This window comes from Vulpes lagopus, chromosome 8 (assembly GCF_018345385.1).
Source record: "Vulpes lagopus strain Blue_001 chromosome 8, ASM1834538v1, whole genome shotgun sequence".
NCBI lineage: Eukaryota > Metazoa > Chordata > Mammalia > Carnivora > Canidae > Vulpes > Vulpes lagopus.
Window position 1 is genome coordinate 2798636 of NC_054831.1, and position 19574 is coordinate 2818209.

General features: G+C 49.1%; 1 protein-coding gene across 8 annotated transcripts in view; it reads right to left on the reverse strand.

Annotated features, from left to right (window-relative positions):
- Positions 1–19574, reverse strand: part of SCLY (selenocysteine lyase) — a 36582-nt gene that overhangs the window by 2413 nt on the left and 14595 nt on the right. For 3 of the 8 annotated variants that reach the window (XM_041766063.1, XM_041766061.1, XM_041766060.1), the window contains exons 4-11: positions 17513–17693; positions 11167–11294; positions 10748–10912; positions 9795–9901; positions 4666–4702; positions 2027–2110; positions 1115–1217; positions 64–139 (exon numbers count right to left, since the gene is read on the reverse strand). In XM_041766063.1, coding sequence (XP_041621997.1) covers positions 64–139; positions 1115–1217; positions 2027–2110; positions 4666–4702; positions 9795–9901; positions 10748–10912; positions 11167–11294; positions 17513–17693 — 881 coding nt within the window. Of the gene's footprint in view, positions 1–63; positions 140–1114; positions 1218–2026; positions 2111–2149; positions 3013–3604; positions 3750–4665; positions 4703–9794; positions 9902–10747; positions 10913–11166; positions 11295–17512; positions 17694–19574 lie in introns of those variants that run through there. The other 5 variants (XM_041766064.1, XM_041766065.1, XM_041766058.1 and 2 more) reach the window with 4 other exon arrangements.

Below are 19574 nucleotides of genomic sequence, written 5' to 3' on the forward strand. Positions count from 1 at the left end.
GCTCTGGAAGCCCAGGCCTGGCTGCCTGCTGGATGCACCCCGGACCCCGCGTGGAGCACTCACCGATCTGCATGGTCCGAGTGGCACGCGGCCCCCACACTGGCCAGCAGTGTCCTGCACTGCGCTAGCACCAGGCGGCCTGGGGAGACACCGCAGGGGTGTGAGGTGGAGAGTGCATGCAGGGCCCCGCCTCTACCTCTCCTCTTCCCCTGCTGCAAGTTCTGAGGCTCCATCCCCTGTGCCACCTGCGGGGGGGGGGGGGGGGGGGGGGTGTCTCCAGGGCAGAGGCCTCTCTCATCTCAGTGACAGAGCAACAGGATCCAGAGAAGATGGTCCCTCCTAGGCACAATTCTGGCTCATAAAACTGGCCTCAAACGTGCCATTTCCGGTCACCTGCCTAGGAAGACGCCCAGGACGCCCAGCAGCTGCCTTACTGCGTCATCTGTGGTCCGGGTAACACTTCAGCTTACATCTGTGTTTTCTAGAGGTGGGGGCAACGGGAGCTGCCCGTACTAAGTGGGAGGGCACCTGGCTCTTCTGTCCCAAGCCCGGAGATGAAAGGAACAAACCCGCTCGCTGACTTCACTGGGAGAAGAACCTGCCTCATTTATATGGACACGGGTCTCACTGACTACCTCCAGGGAGCCACCACCTCTCTGCGGCCGCGCCAACCCCACACTCGGGGGACACGGAATCTCCTCCGTGACACACGGCCGGCCCCCGCCTGGACTCAGCCCCAGGGCCGTGGGGGAGCCACGTTTTACTTTCTGGATCCTGCTAATCGGACGGTGTCCAGCCGGGAGGCAGTTACCCCAGGAACTCGAGTGCCCCCACCTGAGTCAGACCTTGACGCTGACCGCCTCTCCTCTCCCGCTCCCCACAAATCATCACGTCAAACCTGCTGACGGAAACGGCCGAGCTACGAGCTGGCCTCAAGTCTGCTGTTTCCTCTCCTTCCCCGTCAGCTTTGGGCAGGCCCCGCGCCTGGTGCTCACGGCAGCTGGGGATGCCCCGTGCGCCCCGCACACCACGCAACAGGCGGCCACAGCCTCCTGGGGACAGCCGCCCCGCCAGCGCCCACCGCCCCACACGCAGGCCGGGAAACCCTCGTCACCTTGGAGCTGGGGTCCCCGGATGGAAAAGTTGCATGTGTTGGGGAGTCGCTCGGTCCCTGGAAATCGGCTGTTCAGATGGATTCTCTGCTTATCAAATTCAGCCTGAAAAGTCAATGAGGAATTCGGAGCACACCGCACTCCCCCAGCTGTTTGACCTCGAGCCCAAATCTCAACCTCAACACATAGAATAATTAGTTCGTCAATGAGCATCTACATTAGTCGTTACGGGGACTGACTGGAAAGCAAAGGTAATTAGGAGAAAAACTTCCGAATACGCGTAATTCTCCTCAGTACAGCCATCAAGCCACTAGCTCTGCTGCATTTCCATCCCGTCCCTGACGATCACCACTCGGTCTCGAGCCCATGGCGGCGGGGAGGTCCCCGGACTCAGGATTCTAGCCTCTCCCCTGAGCGTCCCCAGAGTCCCCGGACCACCAGTCAATCAACCGCTGTCCTGCCTGCTGCCTGGGGGGGCGCCAACCCCCACCCTCAGCTCAATCGAGGAAGGGGACAGACCCCACCCTCACCCCCATGGACCCCAGGTTCACCACTCCGCCCCCCATCCCAAGCCCACCTCCTCGTCCCCAGACCCAGACCCCAGGCTCACCTCCTCACATCTCTCCCCCACCACCGGCCCTGCCACCAGGGATCATTCCAGGCTTACCGCCCCCCTTCTCCTGCCCTACTGTGGACCAGACCCCAGGCTCACCATTCTGCCCCCCTGCCCATGCTCACCTCCTTACTATCCCCAACCCAGACCCCAGGCTCACCACCCCCCTCCCCACCCCACACTCACCCCTCCCCTCCCCATCTCCTGCCCCACCGTGGACCCCAGGATCATCGCTCCCCTCCCCACCTCGCGCTCACCCCCTGGTCCCCCCTTACCTCCCCACCGCAGACCCCAGGCTCACCTCCAGCTGCTCCTCCAGGTAGTCACGAACATCTCTCATATGGGCCTCGTAAGCCTCGCAGTTTTTGGTCACCAGCTCAGCGGCCTGGGGACACAATACAAGAAAACACGTTTAATGGTGATAAAACAAAGGAGAATATGACACCCTTGAAGTGTAGAGGTGAGACTGCCCGATTTCAAACTGCTCTCTTCCTGGAACATGGGAACAAGATAATATTTATTGAGCACCACTAGGTGCCTGGGGCCACAGTAAGTGCTTGAGAAGAGTTATCTCACTTGTTCAACAGGAATTCACTTTATCAGGCCTTGGGAGATAGGGCACTCCTGATGCCCGAGGCACAGCCCGAGGCACAGCCAGTCCACAGAGCAGGAAGGCAGGGAGGCAGGGAGGGCGCTCCCCAGGGCGAGGGGCACACAGGGTGAAGGGGGCAGAGCAGAGCCAGGTGCTTAGGGCCATATGCCTGGAGGAGGTAACCCAGGGGGACAGGGCCCCGGGGCCTCCGACAGGCAGGGTTAGTGCAGACACATGGAGGTTTTGAGAAGGGGGTGAGATGCCCTGATTTGCATGTGCAACAGTCATTCAGGATGCTGTGCAGAGAATGGAAGGGACCATGGCAGGTGTCCCGGCCCAGAGTCCGCAGCCACGGAGACACACAAGATGCAGACCCCATATATTGTAGAGATGGGACTGGCTGGTGGCTTGCCAGGTACAGGGCCCAAGGACAAGGTGGGCACCTCCCAGATTTCCCAATGAGGTCCTGGGTGGTGGGAGGCACCGTGAGGGGTGAGGGGAGCCAGGGAGGAGATGCATACGTGGGCCCAAGCAGAATGTCAAGCACCTGGGTCCCTCAAAAGAAGGGTCAGGACCTGCCCTGAGCACAGGCTGCTGGTGGAGCCGCAGGCCGGGACGAGTGCCACCAGGGACCAGTTGTGCGGAGGAGGCTGGGATGGTGCCGGGAGGCCGGCCAGCAGCGAGGAGGCGAAGGCCTGGCAGGGGCAGAGGGGAAAGGAGCGGTGGGCGGGCCAGCAGCGGCTGTGCTGGCCCACGGGGCTGGGCCTCCCCTGCGGGATCCAGGGGAGAGGAGGGAGGATCAGTGAGCCTGGGTGTCAGGAATGGGGGGGGGGTGCAGGCCTGTGGAGGCTGGGACATTCCAGTGGAGAGGACACGGGCAGGAGGTGCTCTTCAGGAAGCACACAGGGAAAGGGGTGGCGGGAAGCCTGGCAGACGCTGGCCAGCTGGCCATGGCCTGGGACGTTGCTCCGGGGAGGGGCCTCGGGAAGCTGAGTGTGTGAAGGGCGCGAGTGCATGCATGGAGGGCGGCCGGGCGGTGGCGGTGGCGGTGGCGGTGGCGGCAGGTCACAGAAGCCAGGCAAGGTGCCAGTGTGCTGGGGCGCTGCTGTCATGAGAAATCGCTTTGGGAAGCTGCGTCTTGTAGGCGGGGCGGCCAGGGCTTGGGCTGGAGAGAAGGCCCCGGCCCAGGCTATCCGTGACCTGTCAGACGGTCTCTACGTACGGACATCGCCGCCTTTCCCACATTAGCAGAGGCTTCGAGAGCATTTCCCGTTCAGCGCTAAGCACCTGCAGGCCCCTCCACAGACCTCAGAATTACACCTCGGGGGTGACGACACAATTGGAGGCTTCTTCTAACATCAGTCCGTTTATTGGGCTCGTGAACACGGTCTCCCCAAGGCCTGGCCACCCGGTAAAGCCGCTGGGGGATGGGCTGCAGGATGACAGAAGTACACAGGTCTCCGCCCGGGGCCCAGCGCCGAGCTCCCGAAGGCCCCGTAACTGCCTCAGGGATAAGACCCCAGGAGCACCTCTTGTTCTGGTATTTGGCCTTCGGTTCCTGACGCTGAGTTCCTAGAGCCCTTGGAATTTCCTGGGAGACAGCAGTGTCTTGTTCTAAAGGGGTGACGCCGCCGGGGCTCCCGGATGGAGCGGGCACGGGAAGGCATGATGAGAAGCTGGGAATTTCCCAGCCCTCCCCCTTCTCCAGAGAGGAGAGAGGGGCTACACCTGGAGTGGGTGATTGGTCAAATCTCCACAAAACCCCCAACAGCACGGGTTTGGAGAGCTTCTGCTTGCTGGACATGTGCGGGCGCTGGGAGGGTAGTGCCCCGCCCCACACCTTGCCCTGCGTATTTCGTATTTCTTCCGGTCCCGATGGTCATCTCTCCTTTCTCATGTCCTTTCACAATAAGCCTGGAATCTACTGGGACGAGTGTTTCTGTAAGTCCTGTGAGCTGTTCTGGCAAACTCACTGAACCCGGGGCGGGGTCATGGGAACTGCAGGCGGAGCTGGCCAGCAGAAGCACAGGTGACAACTGGGACTTCCGACTGGTCCCTGAAGTGGGGCCGGGTGGGGCAGTCCGGTGAGCCTGAGCCCCTGACCTGTGGGGTCTGACACTGTGTCCAGGCAGGCGGGTCAGACTTGAGTTAGACTGCAGGACACCCAGCTGGTGTCACGGAACGGTTCTGAGTGGAAACCGCTGCCCCGACACCCACACCTGGTGTCGGAGTGCTGGGCGCACAGCGGTCCTGTGGGAGGAGAGACTCCCCCGGGGGAAGACTCGGGTTATCCCGAAGCACATGAGACAAAGCACCTGCTCGCTCTGTCCGAGCTCCCCAAGGCTTACCTTCCCAAGGCCAGCAATCATCGGGGTGTTCTCCGTCCTGTAAGACACAAGGGATTCAATCCTATTTCCATGCAAAGCAAGTAACAGATGCCCCAGGACAGAATCCTGTCCGTGAAAGTCAGGAGTTCAGACAAAAAGAGAATTAAAACAAAACAAAACAAAACAAAACAGAATCACACCCACCTCTCTCCTAGTCATGTGCCATGAGCTTGCCTCAACGGCAGCTGGAGGCCCCCAAACCCTCCCCGCGAAGCTTCCGCCCAGTCACGGGGGACACGGCCCGCCTTGGGCAGTACTCGCTGGGTGTCCAGAGTGACAATTGTGTCTGGACCTTCTTCCCACCCAGGAGAAAGCCCTCCTCCAACGGCAGACCTCAGGGCTCTACTGTCGAACCAGGCGGGGGCCCAAAGACCTCAGCTCAACTGGGTTCCCTTCAGCTGAAGCCTCTCAACTGTCACGAGGGACGAATCCTTTGCTACTAGAGATTGTGTGCGTGCAAGCAAGGGGCAGCAGGACCCCCTGGAGACCGGTGGCTCTCGCTCAGCTCCAACGAGCTGAAAACAGAACTCCTCAGTCTATTTTCAGGAAAAACAGAGCAAATCACTCACTGAATACTTTTCTGAATTTTGAATTTTAGTTGAAGTTTTCTGAAACCTCGGGAGCTGGCTGCTGCTTGCTGACCCGAAGATAACAAGATAAGTGAACACGAAGCGCAGGGCATTACACGTAACGTGATCCTGCAGCTCTGCCTTTGACAAGTTTATTGGTCACTTCTGTCTGCAGAGACTGGCTCTGACACCTGCGGGTGGTCAGGCAAAAGCAAGGAGCTCTGTGTGGAGGACCCGGAGGTCTGAGCTTGTCCTCCACCCGAGCTCTTCGACCACCGTGAGATCCTAATGACACCTCTATGGGGCTCACACCTTTCAGCTGTCAGACAGCACAGCCCGACCAAGGGCACCTCTCAAGGTCTGTGACCAGGGAGTGCCTGGAGGGGCTGCCCAGGTGGAAGAGCCGGGACCCTATGTGGAAGCTGGAGCCTGTCCCGCCTCCACCCACCCCTCCCTCCTAGCATCCAGTCTGCTGCCTCCTCCAACTGGAGTCACGCAAACCCTGCTTCCCACTCACAGTCCATACACTGAACTATTATGGCTCCCCGAGCACCTGATGTTATGCCTTTTGGCGTATTTTTTTTTTAAACTTTCAAAAAAGATAATGTAGATTTAGGGGTGCTTGGGTGGCTCAGTCAGTTAAGCCTTTGGCTCAGGTCCTGATCCCAGGGTCCTGGGATCAAGCCCCACATCAACAGGGAGCCAGCTTCTCCCTCTGTCCCTCCCCCTGCTCATGCTCTCTAAAAAATAAAACTCAAAAATAAAAAAAATTTAAATAAAAGGATCATGTAGATTCATATGTGCTTATAAGAAATAACAGAGACATTCTGTGTTACCCAGCTTCCCCCCAGTGACACTAGGGTACAAGATCACAGCCAGGATACTGATAAGATCCACCACCACGAAGGCCTCTCCTGTTGGCCTTTCATAACCAGACCTGCTTCCCTTCGGCCCCACCCTTTCCTTGGCCCGCTGGCAACTGCTAATCTCTTCTCCACCTCTATTTCTGTCATTTCAAGAATGTCCTGTAAATGGAATCATAGTTGTAATTCTGGGGGGACTGGCTTTTTTCATTCACCATAATTCTCTGGAGATTCCTCCCCGGCTGCTGCGTGTATCAATAGTTAAGTGCTTTTCATTACCGAGTGGTGTCCATGGCACAATGTGCCACAGCTTGTTAAGCCAGCCACTCGTTATAGGACATCTGGGTTGCTTACAGTTTGTGGCTATTGCAAAGAAAGCTGCTAGACACCCTTGCATACGGGGTTTTGTGTGCATTTTCGTCTGTCTGCATTTCTCTGGGATATGTGTTCCGGGAGTGCTACTCCCAGGTTGTATGGTGTGTGCATACTGAATTTTAAAAGAAAATGCCAAGCTGTTTTCCAGAGCAGTTGTACCATTTCCACCCCCACCGGCCATGTGTGAGGACTTCTTGGTGGACTTACTTTTATCATTATATAATGTCCCCATGTCTCTGGTAATTTTCTCTATTTGGAGTCTCCTTTCTCTTTTCTTTGACTAATGTTTACATGATACATACTTTTCCATTCTTAACTTTCAATCTCCCTTTATCAATATATTCGAGATCAGTTAGCCCATATAGTTGACCCTTGAACATAGATTTGAACTGCATGGGTTCATGAAAATCATGAAAAATCATGAAGATTTTTTACAGTACTATAAATGTATTTTTTTTCTTCTTATAATTGTCTTAACATTTTCTTTTTGCCAGCACACTTTATTGTAAGAATATAGTATATAATAATACAACATACAAAATATGCATTAACTGACAGCTTATGTTATCAGCAAGGCTTCCAGTCAACAGTGGGCTATTAGCATTTAAGTTTTAGGGGAGTTACAAGATTTTCAACTGTGCAGGGGGTTGGCTCCACTAACCCTTATGTTATTCAAGGGTCAACTGTAGTTGGGTCAGGTTTTTTTTTTAAGATTTGTTTATTTTTAGATAGAGCACACATGCACGAGTACAAGTGAAAGGAAGGGCAGAGGGAGAGAATCTTAAGCAGACTCCCTGCTGAGAGTGGAGCCTATTGCGGGACTCAGTTTCACAACTCACGAGAGCATGATCTGATCTGAAACCACAAATTAGACACTTAATCAATTGAGTGATCCAAGCATCTTGGTTGGGTCAATTTTTTAAAAAATTCACTCTGCCAATCTCTTTTAACTGCTGTATTTAGATCATTTATACATAGTGTAACTAATATTGGGCATAGGTCTGCCATTAAAAAATTTTTTTGGTGTGTTCTGTTTTTTTAATTTCTCTGTTTTCTTTTCCCTACCTCTCTGTAGGCTATTTGACCATTTTCAGAAGTTCAAGGGAACAGAAACCTTATCTCCATTTACATCCTTTTAGCCCTCTCTTATTTTTTTTTTAAGATTTTATTTATTTATTCGTAGAGAGAGAGAGAGAGAGAGAGGCAGAGACACAGGCAGAGGGAGAAGCAGGCTCCACGCAGGGAGCCTGATGCGGGACTCGATCCCAGGTCTCCAGGATCACACCCTGGGCTGCAGGCGGTGCCAAACCGCTGCACCACCGGGGCTGCCCTAGCCCTCCCTTATTTATAATTATCTTAACATTTTCTTCCACATGTATTTTGAACCACATCAGTGCTATAATGTTTAGCTTAAGCCATCAAACATAATTTAGAAACTCAAGAGAAAAGCCTATTTTATTTACCCATACTTTGCTTACCCTGCTTTGTTTCTTCTGATGTTTCAGGTTTCCTTTTTTTACTGTTGCTTTTCTGTTTAAAGAACTTCCTTTAGTCATTTTTAGCATTGGTCTTCTGGTGACAAATTCTGTTAAGTCTTCCTTTATTCAAGAATGTTTTCATTTCCTCTTTATTCCTGAAGGTGCTTTCTGCTGTATATAGGATTCTGGCTTGACAGTACTTTCAATGCTTGCAAAATATTGCATCACTTCCTTTTGGCCTCCATGGATTTCTTTTGGTTTATCCTGCTTGGGGTTTGTTCAGGTTCTTGAAACTGTAGGTTCATGTTTCTTGCCAAATTTGGGAAATTTTCAGCCATTATTTCTTCAAGTTCTTTTTCATCTCACCCTTTCTCCTCTCTTCCTGAGATATCAATGAAATGATGGTTAGATCTTCTGTTATGGTCAAACAAGGTCCCTGAGGTGTGGTTCAATTTTCTGCCCAGTCTAATTCTTCCCTGTTGTTTAGATTAGGTAATTCTATTGTGCTCTTTCTGTTCACGGATTCTTTCCTCTGTTGCCTTTATTCTGCTGCTGAGCCCATCCACTGAGTTGCTGCAGTTTTTAGTTCTAAAATTTCCACTTAGTTCTTCTTTCTATCTTCTTTGTCTTTGCTGACACTTTCATTTGTTTCAGGTGTGTTCATAATTGAAGCATTTTTCTTGTGTCTGCCTTACAATCTTTGTCAAATAATTCTGACATTTTTGTCATCTCAGTGTCAGTGCTGGAATCTATTGTCTCTTTTTATTCAGTTTAAGATCTTCTTGGTTCTTGATATGATGAGTGCTTTTCAATTGAAACCTGGACATTTTCATATTATGTTATGAGAGTCTGGATGTTACTTAACCTTCTGTTTTAGCTGGCTTGTTTTGACACTGTTCTAGCAGGGAAAGGAGTATGCCAGCTTGTTGCTGTCAGGTGGAGGTAGGAATCTAGGTTCCCTACTCAGCCTGTGTGGACACCCAAGGGGAGGACACACCTTCTCAGTAAAGGTGTATGTGGAAGCTCATGTGGTCTCCATTGACACCACTGTAAGGGTTCCTTGTTACTGGCTGGCCGAGATGGAAGTCCTGGATCCCTACTAGGCCCTTTCTGACACACCTGGTGTGGGTATGGGGATGTCTTGTTACAGGCTGTGCAGGTGGAAGTCTGGGCTCTCTACTCTGCCTTTGCTGGCATGGGTTGGGATGGCAGCATTTTACCATGTGGTGATTGGCTGGAGTAAAACCTGAACTAAAAGTTCTCTGTCTTGCTAGGCTGTCCTATTTTTGGCCCACTGTCTGCAGAGAGTTGGCTTTGGTTGGACATTTTTTTCTGTCCTCATTGGTGTTTCTGAGTTGCAGGCTTCATCAGCTCTAAGTCAGGCATAAATGAGGTAAAGGAAAAGCCAGGGAACCCACTACCATGTTGTTCCTGTTTCTCCCTCTTGTTAGAATTTCTAATAAAAGGTGTGATCTTGATATCACCTCATTCCCTGGTTAAAGTACCACTGTATATCACAGGGACACAGGAGCTATCAGAAAGAAAGCCAGGTGCTTCTGTGCAACCCTGCGCATCCCACAATCATGAGAATGGCAGCACATCTCATCCAGGAAGGCTCCAGCTTGGAATCCTCTCCAAAGACTGAAGATCTATGAATCTGCAGAATCCATCAGTAGAGCAAATTCTGACTCAGTTGTGATGCGGAATGTGCTATTAAAGTTCTCCCAAGAAACAAAGAAAAGTTACCGCTCTACAGACCAACAAGAGGCCAGTAGGTCAGAAACTTCATTAACCTTCTACCTTACCCTGGCCTGAAATTCCGTTCTTGTCCACCTCCAAACAGCATAGGGTACAGGGGGGTAAGTTCACCAAGCCCTCGGATGTAAAGTGCTCCAATCCTGGGACCATAGAACTGAAACAAAAAGTCCATCATTTATTTAAAAGAGCCTCCTGAGTTCCTACTCTGTCAGCATGCTGAGTGCTTAGGGCACACAGAGAAATACTCTGACTGTAAGGGCCCCACAGCTGTGCTACCTGTCACCACTCTGGACACGTCAGAGTCACAGAAGCCTGGGGGTGCAGGGCAGAGTCTGGACTCTTGTCCCCAGCCCAGTGGCACCAAAGCTTGACTGCACATCGCAGAACAGGATTTGTAAAAGGAGAGGGGTTGGCGCTAGAGATTGCCAAGGGTTTTTCCTGGGTTTGACTCCAGGTTTTCAAATTGACATTTATTTAGCTAAAACCATTAAGTGCCACAGTGTCAGATCAGCACACACACTCCTTTGGAAACTAGCTGAGCACCATGCTTCAAAACAGAGGCCTAAAAATGTTTCATGTTCTAATCAGCTGCCAGAAGGATGAGTCAAGTCTCAGAAGGGTCTTCACTACTAATGTTTCCTCTCTTCCACCTTTAAGAGAAAGCTGCTAAAACCAAACCTCTGCATTCAGGAGCTGCACTTTAAATCAAGTTAGAGAAAGCAACATCTTGAATATTACATCTTCCATTCTTGGGTGAGGGGGTTACAAGAGGGCTGACGAGGGGTCTGCAGGCACTCTCTGCCCACAGCGGAGGACATGCAGTATCTGGCCGAAGCGACTGCCTTAGGTCTCACCTGAGGCCTCCATGCCCCCACACGACCCTGCCTGGCCAACCCTTCTTCAAGTTGCCCTACTGGACAACAAATCGATGACCAATGGATGGGCTCTGCTCTATGGGAGCCTTGAGCTCCCGGAAGGAAGGAGGGCTCTGTGTACACACCTTGTGCCCCACGATGGTCAGGAAGTCCACGCCCAGGTCCTCCACATCCACGCGCTGTTTCCCCAGGGCCTGCGCAGCATCTGTGTGCAGCAGAATGACCGGCAGCCCAGAAGCAGCACGCTTCTGGTTCAGGGCTTTAATTCGCTGACTGATTTCAGAGATGGGCTTCAGTAGGGAAAAATAAACAGTTGAGTATGCTGCTTTGATTTCATGAAAACTGAATGAAAGAAATAAGGAGTCATTAATGAGGACAGGGAAAGGAGAGGAAGAGGAGGAAGAAGAAGAAGAGGAAGAAGAGGAGGAGGAAGAAGATGATGAAGAAAAAGAAGAGGCTCCAGGTGAGACACATGAGAATATCAAGTAGGGCCTGGGCCCCCTTCATTCCTCATTACATTTTCTTAAAAGGATAAATAACTCACCATGATGACGCCAGTCTCGTTATTGGCCAGCATAATAGTCACAAGGCAGGTGGCTGGGCGGACAGCTGCCAGGATGTCCTCGACTTCCACCTGCCCATTCACCTTGGACACTGGCACGAAGGTGACCGCTGAGGAAAAAAACACATGTGCCAAGGTTACTCTTATAGAACAACCTTTTTGGAAAGCTCATTTAGATATAGCTTAACAAAAGTATTTTCCACATTAAAAAAGTAATTTATGGGCTGCCTGGGTGGCTCAGCGGTTTAGCGCTGCCTTCAGCCCAGGGCCTGATACTGGAGACCCAGGATCGAGTCCCACGTCAGGCTCCCTGCATGGAGCCTGCTTCTCCCTCTACCTGTGTCTCTGCCCCGCCTCCTCTGTGTCTCTAATGAATAAATATATAAATAAAATCTTAAAAAATAATTTATTGTAAAAATTCAGAAAACTAAGGAATATAAATCACCCATCATCCCAGCACATGGGCTCAGCCAACATTAGTGCTCCATTAATGCAGCTCCAGTTGCTGAGTTTGTTTTTTTGCTGATGAGGGGCCCATGAGGAGGTAATATACTCTTAGTTCATGAGAGCATCCTTAAAAATTTTTTTTTTATGGCAGCCCTCGTGGCTCAGCGGTTTAGCGCCACCTTCAGCCTGGGGTGTGATCCTGGAGACCCGGGATCGAGTCCCATGCTGGGTTCCCTGCATGGAGCCTACTTCTCTCTCTCTCTCTCTTTCTCTCTGCCATGAATAAATAAATAAAATCTTTAAAAAATTAAAAAAAATTTTAATTCCCGTATAATTAATATGTGGTGTTATATTAGTTTCAGGTCTACAATATAGTGATTCAACACTCCTATCCACTACTCACTGCTCATCACAGTAAACATACTCTTACTCCCCGTCTCCTCTTTCCTCCATCCCCCCCACTCACCTGCCTCTGGTGACCATCAGTGTGTTCTCTAGAGTTAAGTCTGTTTTTTGTTTGTCTCTTTTTAAATTTGCTTGTTTTCTTAAGTAAACTGCACAAATGAATGAAACCATATGGTATTTGTCTTTCTCTGACTTATTTTACTTGGCATCATACCCTCTAGATCTATACATGTTGTTGCAAAAAGCAAGATTTCATTCTTTCCTTGGCCGAGGTATTCCATTGTATATACGTACCCTGTTTTCTTCCATCTATCAGTGGGCACTTGGGTTGCTTCCATGTCTTTGCTACTGTAAACAATGCCGCAAAAAACATAGCATATATCTTTTCAAGTTTGTATTTTCATACTCTGGGTAAATACCCAGGAGTATGACTACAGGATCATATGTAATTCTATTTTTAATTTTTAAAGGTACCTTCATACTGTTTCCACAGTGGCTACACTAGTTTGCATTCCCACCAACAGTGCATGAGGGTTCCTTTTTCTCCACATCCTTGCCAATACTTGTTGTTTCTTGTATTTTTGATTTTAGCTTTTCTGACAGGTATGAGGTGATCTCATTGTAGGTTTGGTTTGCATTTCCCTGATGATAAGTGATGTTGAGCATCTTTTTATGTGTCTGTTGGCCATCTGGCTTCCTAGAGAATGTCTGTTCACTTTTTAATTGGATATTTGATTTTTTGGTGTTGAGTTGCATGAGTTCTTTATATATTTTGGATATTATTGCAAATATCTCCTCCCATTCAGTAGGTTGTCTTTTTGTTTTGTTGATTGTTTCCTTCGCTGTGTAAAAGCTTTATATTTTGATCTATTCCCAATAGTTTACTTTGATTTTGTTTTCCTTTGCCTCAGTAGACATATCTTGAAAGAAGCTGCAATGCCAATGTCAATAAATTACTGACTGCTCCCTCTTTTAGGATTTTTATGGTTTCGGGTCCTACATTTAGGTCCACAATTCTCTTTGAGTTTAATTTTGCATACAGTGTAAGAAAGTGGTCCAGTGTCATTCTTTTGCATGTAGCTGTCCTGTTTTTCCCAGTGCCATTCGTTGAAGAAACTGTCTTTTTCCCATTGGCTAGTCTTTTCTGCTTTGTTGAAAATTAATTGACCATATCATTGAGGGTTTATTTCTGGGTTCTATTCTGTTTCATTTCAGACATACTCTTCTGTCTTCTGAATTTTTCTCTGTGTCTGTTTCTATGTGTTAGAAAAGTCAGCTACATCTCCTGCTCTTGAAAGTAGTGGCCTTATGAAGACAAGGTCCTATAGTGCCCTGCCGTGCAATGTTCCCTGTTCACCAGAACCCAGAGCTTCAGGGGTGTCTGCCTATGTGTGTTGCGTGCACTCTACTGTTGTGGCATTTGCCTTCAGTGTAGTTGTCTGCAATGGCTGTCTTTGCCTGTTGTAGGCAGGGTTTGGTCCCTGTGTTGTTAGTTGGTGGGACATGCAGTACCAGCAAGGTCCATGCCAGTCCCTTGTAGGAACGGACCTGCACCTGCCTGGGAAAACTGCCCAGGCCAGGATGGAGGGTGTGGGTCCACAGAAGAGTGTGGGGTGGGGCACACTGTTACAAGCTAGGTGGAGTGTTGCACTGCACTGGTTCCCACGGGTGTCCATGTACCTAGGCTGTGGAGTGGAGAAGGGAGATGGCACCCGCTAGCTCCTTTGTTTTTGGAGAAGTCTCCCAAAGATACCCTGCCCCTCTAGCACATGCTCTGAGATTAGTAAATAAATCTCCTTCCTCTATACCCAAGTATTTATCAAACTGCTGTTTTTATGCTGTATCTCCATGGGGCTGTTGGTTGTACTGTCTCTGTAAGGGTGGGGCCAGTTTCTTCTTGGTCTCCCAGCTCTGCCAGAGCCAAGCCCATTAAGTTTTCAAAGTTCCAGGTGTTAAGCCTCACTGATCATAAGAACCCATGAAGTTAGGCCCCTCTGGTTTCCAAAGCCAACATGGAGATGTATGGGGATTTGTCTTCCCTGTGCAGGTTCCCCACACCTGCGGTTCCTGGATGGGGTCTGCTCCTCTTCCTTCTCTGCACCCATGGTGTCCTGCCCCCCATGTGCAGTCCCATGGGTGCATCTGGCTTCCAACCATGTCTCCACCCTTCCTACCCTCTTTGATGTGGCCTCTTCTCTACATTTAGCTGTGGAGAATTTGTTCTGCCAGGCTTCAGGTCATTTTTTGGGTTATTTACACTGATATGGATGTTATCTGGATGTATCCAAGGGGTGAGGTGATCCTAGGATCTTCCTACTCTTCCATCTTCATGAGAACACCTTAATGTACCAAGTACTCAACCTTCACTTGCTCAACCTTGAGCGAACATTCATTAAGGACCTACTGTGTTGTAGGCACTGTTCCAAGTTCTTATAATCTCATTATTGGAGACAGATAATAAGTGAAGGTGACTAAATCAAGATTTGGTTCAAAACGGTATGAGACAAATGCACCTACTTTCTCAAGGACCCACTGAAATGAGAGAAGAGTTATTTTCTAAACTAGGGATATTACTTGTGGACAAGGAATTTTGAGGAATTCCCAGAATATAGAAAGATGATAGCATTAGATTAACAGGAGTAGGAAACAAACACTCAGAATAGTAATAGGTGAAAAGTGTGAAAGGATCAGGTGATCATCCATGTCCAGCATGCACAGCGTGGAGCGTGGAGTGGTGACTGTGGAGGCAGGCAGGGGCTGGGTGTGATGACCTAGCACCCCCTCCATATACCCAGCGAGTGGGTGGCAGAAGCACCGGCTGTCACTGAGAAAGAGCAGCACATGCCCAAGAGAGGATGGCAGGCCTGGGAGGGCTGCCGGGGACAGGGTAGGGGCCAGCAAGAGGAGGGCAGAGCTCACGTATCCATTACAAGACTCAAAGGAGAGCAAAAGAAAGGCAGCCCTGGACAGGATTACTTGTCTTTTTAGTAAACACATGAAAGGATGCCCAATATCATCGGCCATCAGGGAAATGCAGATCAAAACCATGAGATGCCACTTCCCCCCCACTGGGACAGCCATAATGAGAGGTACAGACACTCACAAATGCTGTCAAGGATACAGAGAAATTGGAACGCTCGTGCCTTGCTGGCGGAAACATAAAAGGGTGCGGCGACTTTGGAATATGAAGGTCACCTCAAAGGGCTAAACAGAGTTACTATATGACCCACTTATTCCTCTCCTAGGTATAAATCCAAGAGAAAACATACATCCACACAAGAACTTGTACACAAATGTTCATAATGTCATTATTTGTAATATCAGATGTTCATCAACTGATGAATGGATAAATAATGTGAATACTTTTTATATAAATTGGAATTCACATAAAATGAATATTATAAATCCATAAAAGAAATTAAGTACCGGTACATGCTACATCATGAATGAACCTTGAAAACATGCTAGTTGAAAGAAATCAGTCAAAAAGATCACATATTCTATGATTCCATTCATGAGAAAGTCCTAGGAAATAGGGCAACAGAGACAGGACAGGGATTCGTGGTTGCCAGGAGTGGGGCAAATGGAGAATTGCAGTGGATGGGCACAAGGTTGTCGGGGGTGATGAGATGTTCTGATTATGGTGATGGCTGCACGGCTTGGTGAATAAACTAAGGGCCACCAAACAGTGTGAACACTTCAGATGGCTGAGCTGGACAGTGTGTGAATTACGTCTCCACAAAGCCGCCATGACCAGGGAACGGGGGAGGGGTCAGGGGACCGTCCAAGTCCTCATTCTACATCAGGGAGTCAACGGACAGACTCTTAAGTTGATCAACCAAGAAATGGAGCTTACATTTGCACGTGATTAAGTAGGAAGTAATTAAAATGATGATGCTAAGCACCAGAAGAACTCAGGCAAAAGTAAAGAGCAGTTGCCTTGAGAAGCCGGACTTGGGGTACACCAGGGGAAAAACCTTCACTCTGTACTTTATCCCTTTATATAGGGTTTAAATTATTTCCACAGCCTGGGTGTCTGTACTTTGTAAAAATCTGTGTAATTTAAGCAGGAAGGTCAATGCAATAGCAACTAAGAAGGATGTGTCGCTCTTCCCTGTAAGTACAGAAAGTTAGAGAGGGGGAAAAAAGGCAACAAGTTGGAAAGGAACAAGAGCTGAAATAAGAAGGTCAGACTTGATCTATTTTTTTTTTTTTTTTCAGTTAAAGTAGTGCATCTAGGTCAGACCAGAGAGAGAAAAACCCTGGAGTAGGCAAACAGAAAAAGCAATAGAAAAGCTTCATAGTTGGGGCGCCTGGGGGGCTCAGGCCATAATCCTATGGTCCTGGGGTCGAGTCCCCCCATGAGCTCCCTGCTCAGTGGGGAGTCTGCTTCGCCCTCCCTCCCCATTCATGATCTCTGTCTCAAATAAGTTCTTTGAAAAAAAAAAAAAAACACAACTTTCATAGTCAGAGTACTGGGCTACAGTCCTTTATCTTTATGATAAAAATACTTGCCCTTGATTCACCTTCAGATTTCCAGGCAGATTAGAGAGGCTGAGAGGAAAGTGACTTTGTTTAAAGGAAAGCATGCACCTCCGCTGTCTTGGGGAGGAAAAGGGCTCATAGTTTTCAAAAGTCTGTGATCTGTGCCCGGTGTCTTGAGACTCCACAGCACAGGAAGAGCGGAAGGTCAGAGCCGCTGCCCTGTTGGCTACGGTTGACTGAGCCCTCAGCCCCCTGGCGGGCCTGTGCCCCCTGAGCCCCCCAGCTGGGTGAGCCTGCACCCCTCAGACCCTGGTGAGCCTGCAATCCTGAGTGCCTCCCCTCCCCATGAGCCTGTGCCCCTGAGCCCCCCGGCAAGGCCTCCCTCTTATGTGGGGGTGAAGTCGTACAGTGAGAGCACATTTATTCCTGTGTTTATCTCCCAAAGCTGATGATGTCTATTTGACCCTTGTTCTTACCAAGGTTCAATCATTAAAAACCAATGAAGGGATGCCTGGATGGCTCAGTGGTTGAGCATCTGCCTTCGGCTCAGGGTGTGATCCTGGGGTCCTGGGATCGAGTCCCACATCGGGCTCCCCACAGGGAGCCTGCTTCTCCCTCGGCCTATGTCTCTGCCTCTCTCTCTGTGTCTCTCATGAGTAAATAAATAAATCTTTAAAACAAACAAACAGATGAACAATGTGTGTCTCTATCACATGCACGAATCTGAAATACTGTTCAGCTGATGGATGCAGACGAGCCCAGATCTACATGTTGACTGCCCATGTTTTCCCTGAGGGAGAAGGTGGCAGCGCTGACTGGCTGCCACATGGGAACTGGCTGGGTAACCCCTGCGCCCGAGGAGGACAGCCAGGGAGGCTGTGTGTGGAGGGTAAATGATTCACCTGGGCTGGGGCGGCTTCCTCCCCTGGGAATCGGTTAGTGGGGGCAAGTGGAGCTGCCCTGTGGGAACTCAGCCAGGCTGGTCACTCACCAGCCACTTGCTCCTCCAGCAGGTGCTCCAGGGGCAGGCGGATGGAGTCGTGTTCCACGGTGCAGGTAATAAGGTGGGGTACGGCCCCCGCCAGGGGGCCACTCGGCTCGGCCCGGGTCCCCTCTGATGCATGGGTTCGATGGAAATGTTTCACCACCGAGTGGATCACTAAGTTGTTGGACTGCAGAGAACAGAAAGGGCATTTATAATACTTGAGCTACAGCCACAGGGGCAGTTTCTCTGACTTCATTTTCCTCGTGGCTAATGATTAAAGAGGACAAAATGGTCCCAAAGCAATTCAACTTCTGAGCTGCACCTTTTGATTGCCCAATAACAAAGACTTGGGGTTTCAGACTTTCCAAAATGTCAGAATTCATTTGCTGTCAATTATACCTGTCTTTTAATGTTACGAATTTTTACATTTCATAAATCTATCAAAAAAGAATGTTTTGCCTAGGTACCCCCTACTGATTGGAGTATAATTTGCCATATTAAGGGCCATTTGACATAAGCCCTCCGACCCTTGGACTTGATCCCACCACTGCACTTCCACAGAAGCAAAATGATGTACAGACGGGCCACTTATTAGGTGCAGCACGGTTTGTAACAGCTTGACCTTGGAAAGCCCTTCAGGGTCTACCAATAAGGGGACTGGTTAAACAAGTCATGCAACACTGTTCAACAGATACCAAGGTACAAACACCAAGGAAACACTTTATGTGAAGCGATAAAAAGATCTCAAATACAGACTTGCTAAATAATAATTAAAAAAAAAAAAAAGAAGAAGAAGAAGAAGGTAGGGGCGCTTGGGTGGCTCAGTTGGTTAAATGTCTGCCTTCGGTTTAGGTCATGAACCCAGAGGGGGATCCTGGGGTCGAGCCCCACCTTGGGCTCCCTGTTCAGTGGGGAGTCTGCTTCTCCCTCTCCTTTGCCCCCCGCCGCCCCAATGTATGCTCTGTCTCTCTCTCATAAATAAATAAAATCTTTTAAAAAAGGTAGCAGACATTATATATATACAGTACTCTACCCAATTTGTATAAAAAAGGGGAAATACACACATATTGGCTTATACATGCAAAAAAATCCTTGAAATGGTAAATATGGAAGGATATAAGAATATATAAAATCTAAACACTTATTTGCTTTTAACATATAGACTCTGGAAGACACCAGGAAGCTAATGAAATTGGTTTCCTGTAGGCAAAGTGGATAACTGAAAGGTTCAGGGTAGAAGTCTTTTTAAAAACAAACAAACAAAACTCCCCCAAAAAACCTTTTCTCTTACTTTAAATTGTACATACAGAAAAGTGTGTAAAATACAAACATAAGTTTAATAGAAGTATAGCAGTGAATACTGAGTGACTGTTACCTGATCAAGACAGTGGACACGGCCCCACGTGGAAGCACCCCAGGCTCCCCTCAATCACAGTCCCCTCCTCCCCATCCCCATGGAGCCCACTACCACCCTGATGTGTCTGGTAATCATTTCTCTGCTTTTCCTATGCAAGCACCTCTTTTTTTTTTTTTTTTGTGAAAAATTTATATTTAGATTTTTAGCCAGCTGAACTCAGTTTAGATGATCCCAATTTTGTTGGCAACATCCAAAGCACCATAGTCAGCAGCCAGTTGAACACATGCTTTCTTCTATCGGGCCTGATCAAGGTGTTGGCCTTGGCCACATCAATGTGGAAGAGCTTCTTAACAGCCTGTTTGATCTGGTGCGTATTGGCCTTGACATCCACAGTGAACAGGAGCGTACTGTTGTCTTCTATTTTCTTCATGGCTGACTCAGTAGTCAGGGGGAACTTGATGAGGGCATAGTGATCAAGTTTGTTTCTCCTGGGGGTGCTCTTACAAGGATATTTGGGCTGCCTTTGGAGACACAGACTCTTGGGTCATCGGAATGTAGGTGACATGCGGATCTTTTGTGTGTGTGTGTGTGTGTGTGTGTGTGTGACTGTGCACGCCTTTTCAGCACTGCTTTTTTAACTTTCAGAGCCTTTGTTGGGCCCTACCAGGCAGCTGGGGCTGAGCTAGCTTCTTGTGGGCCACTGAGAGCCTG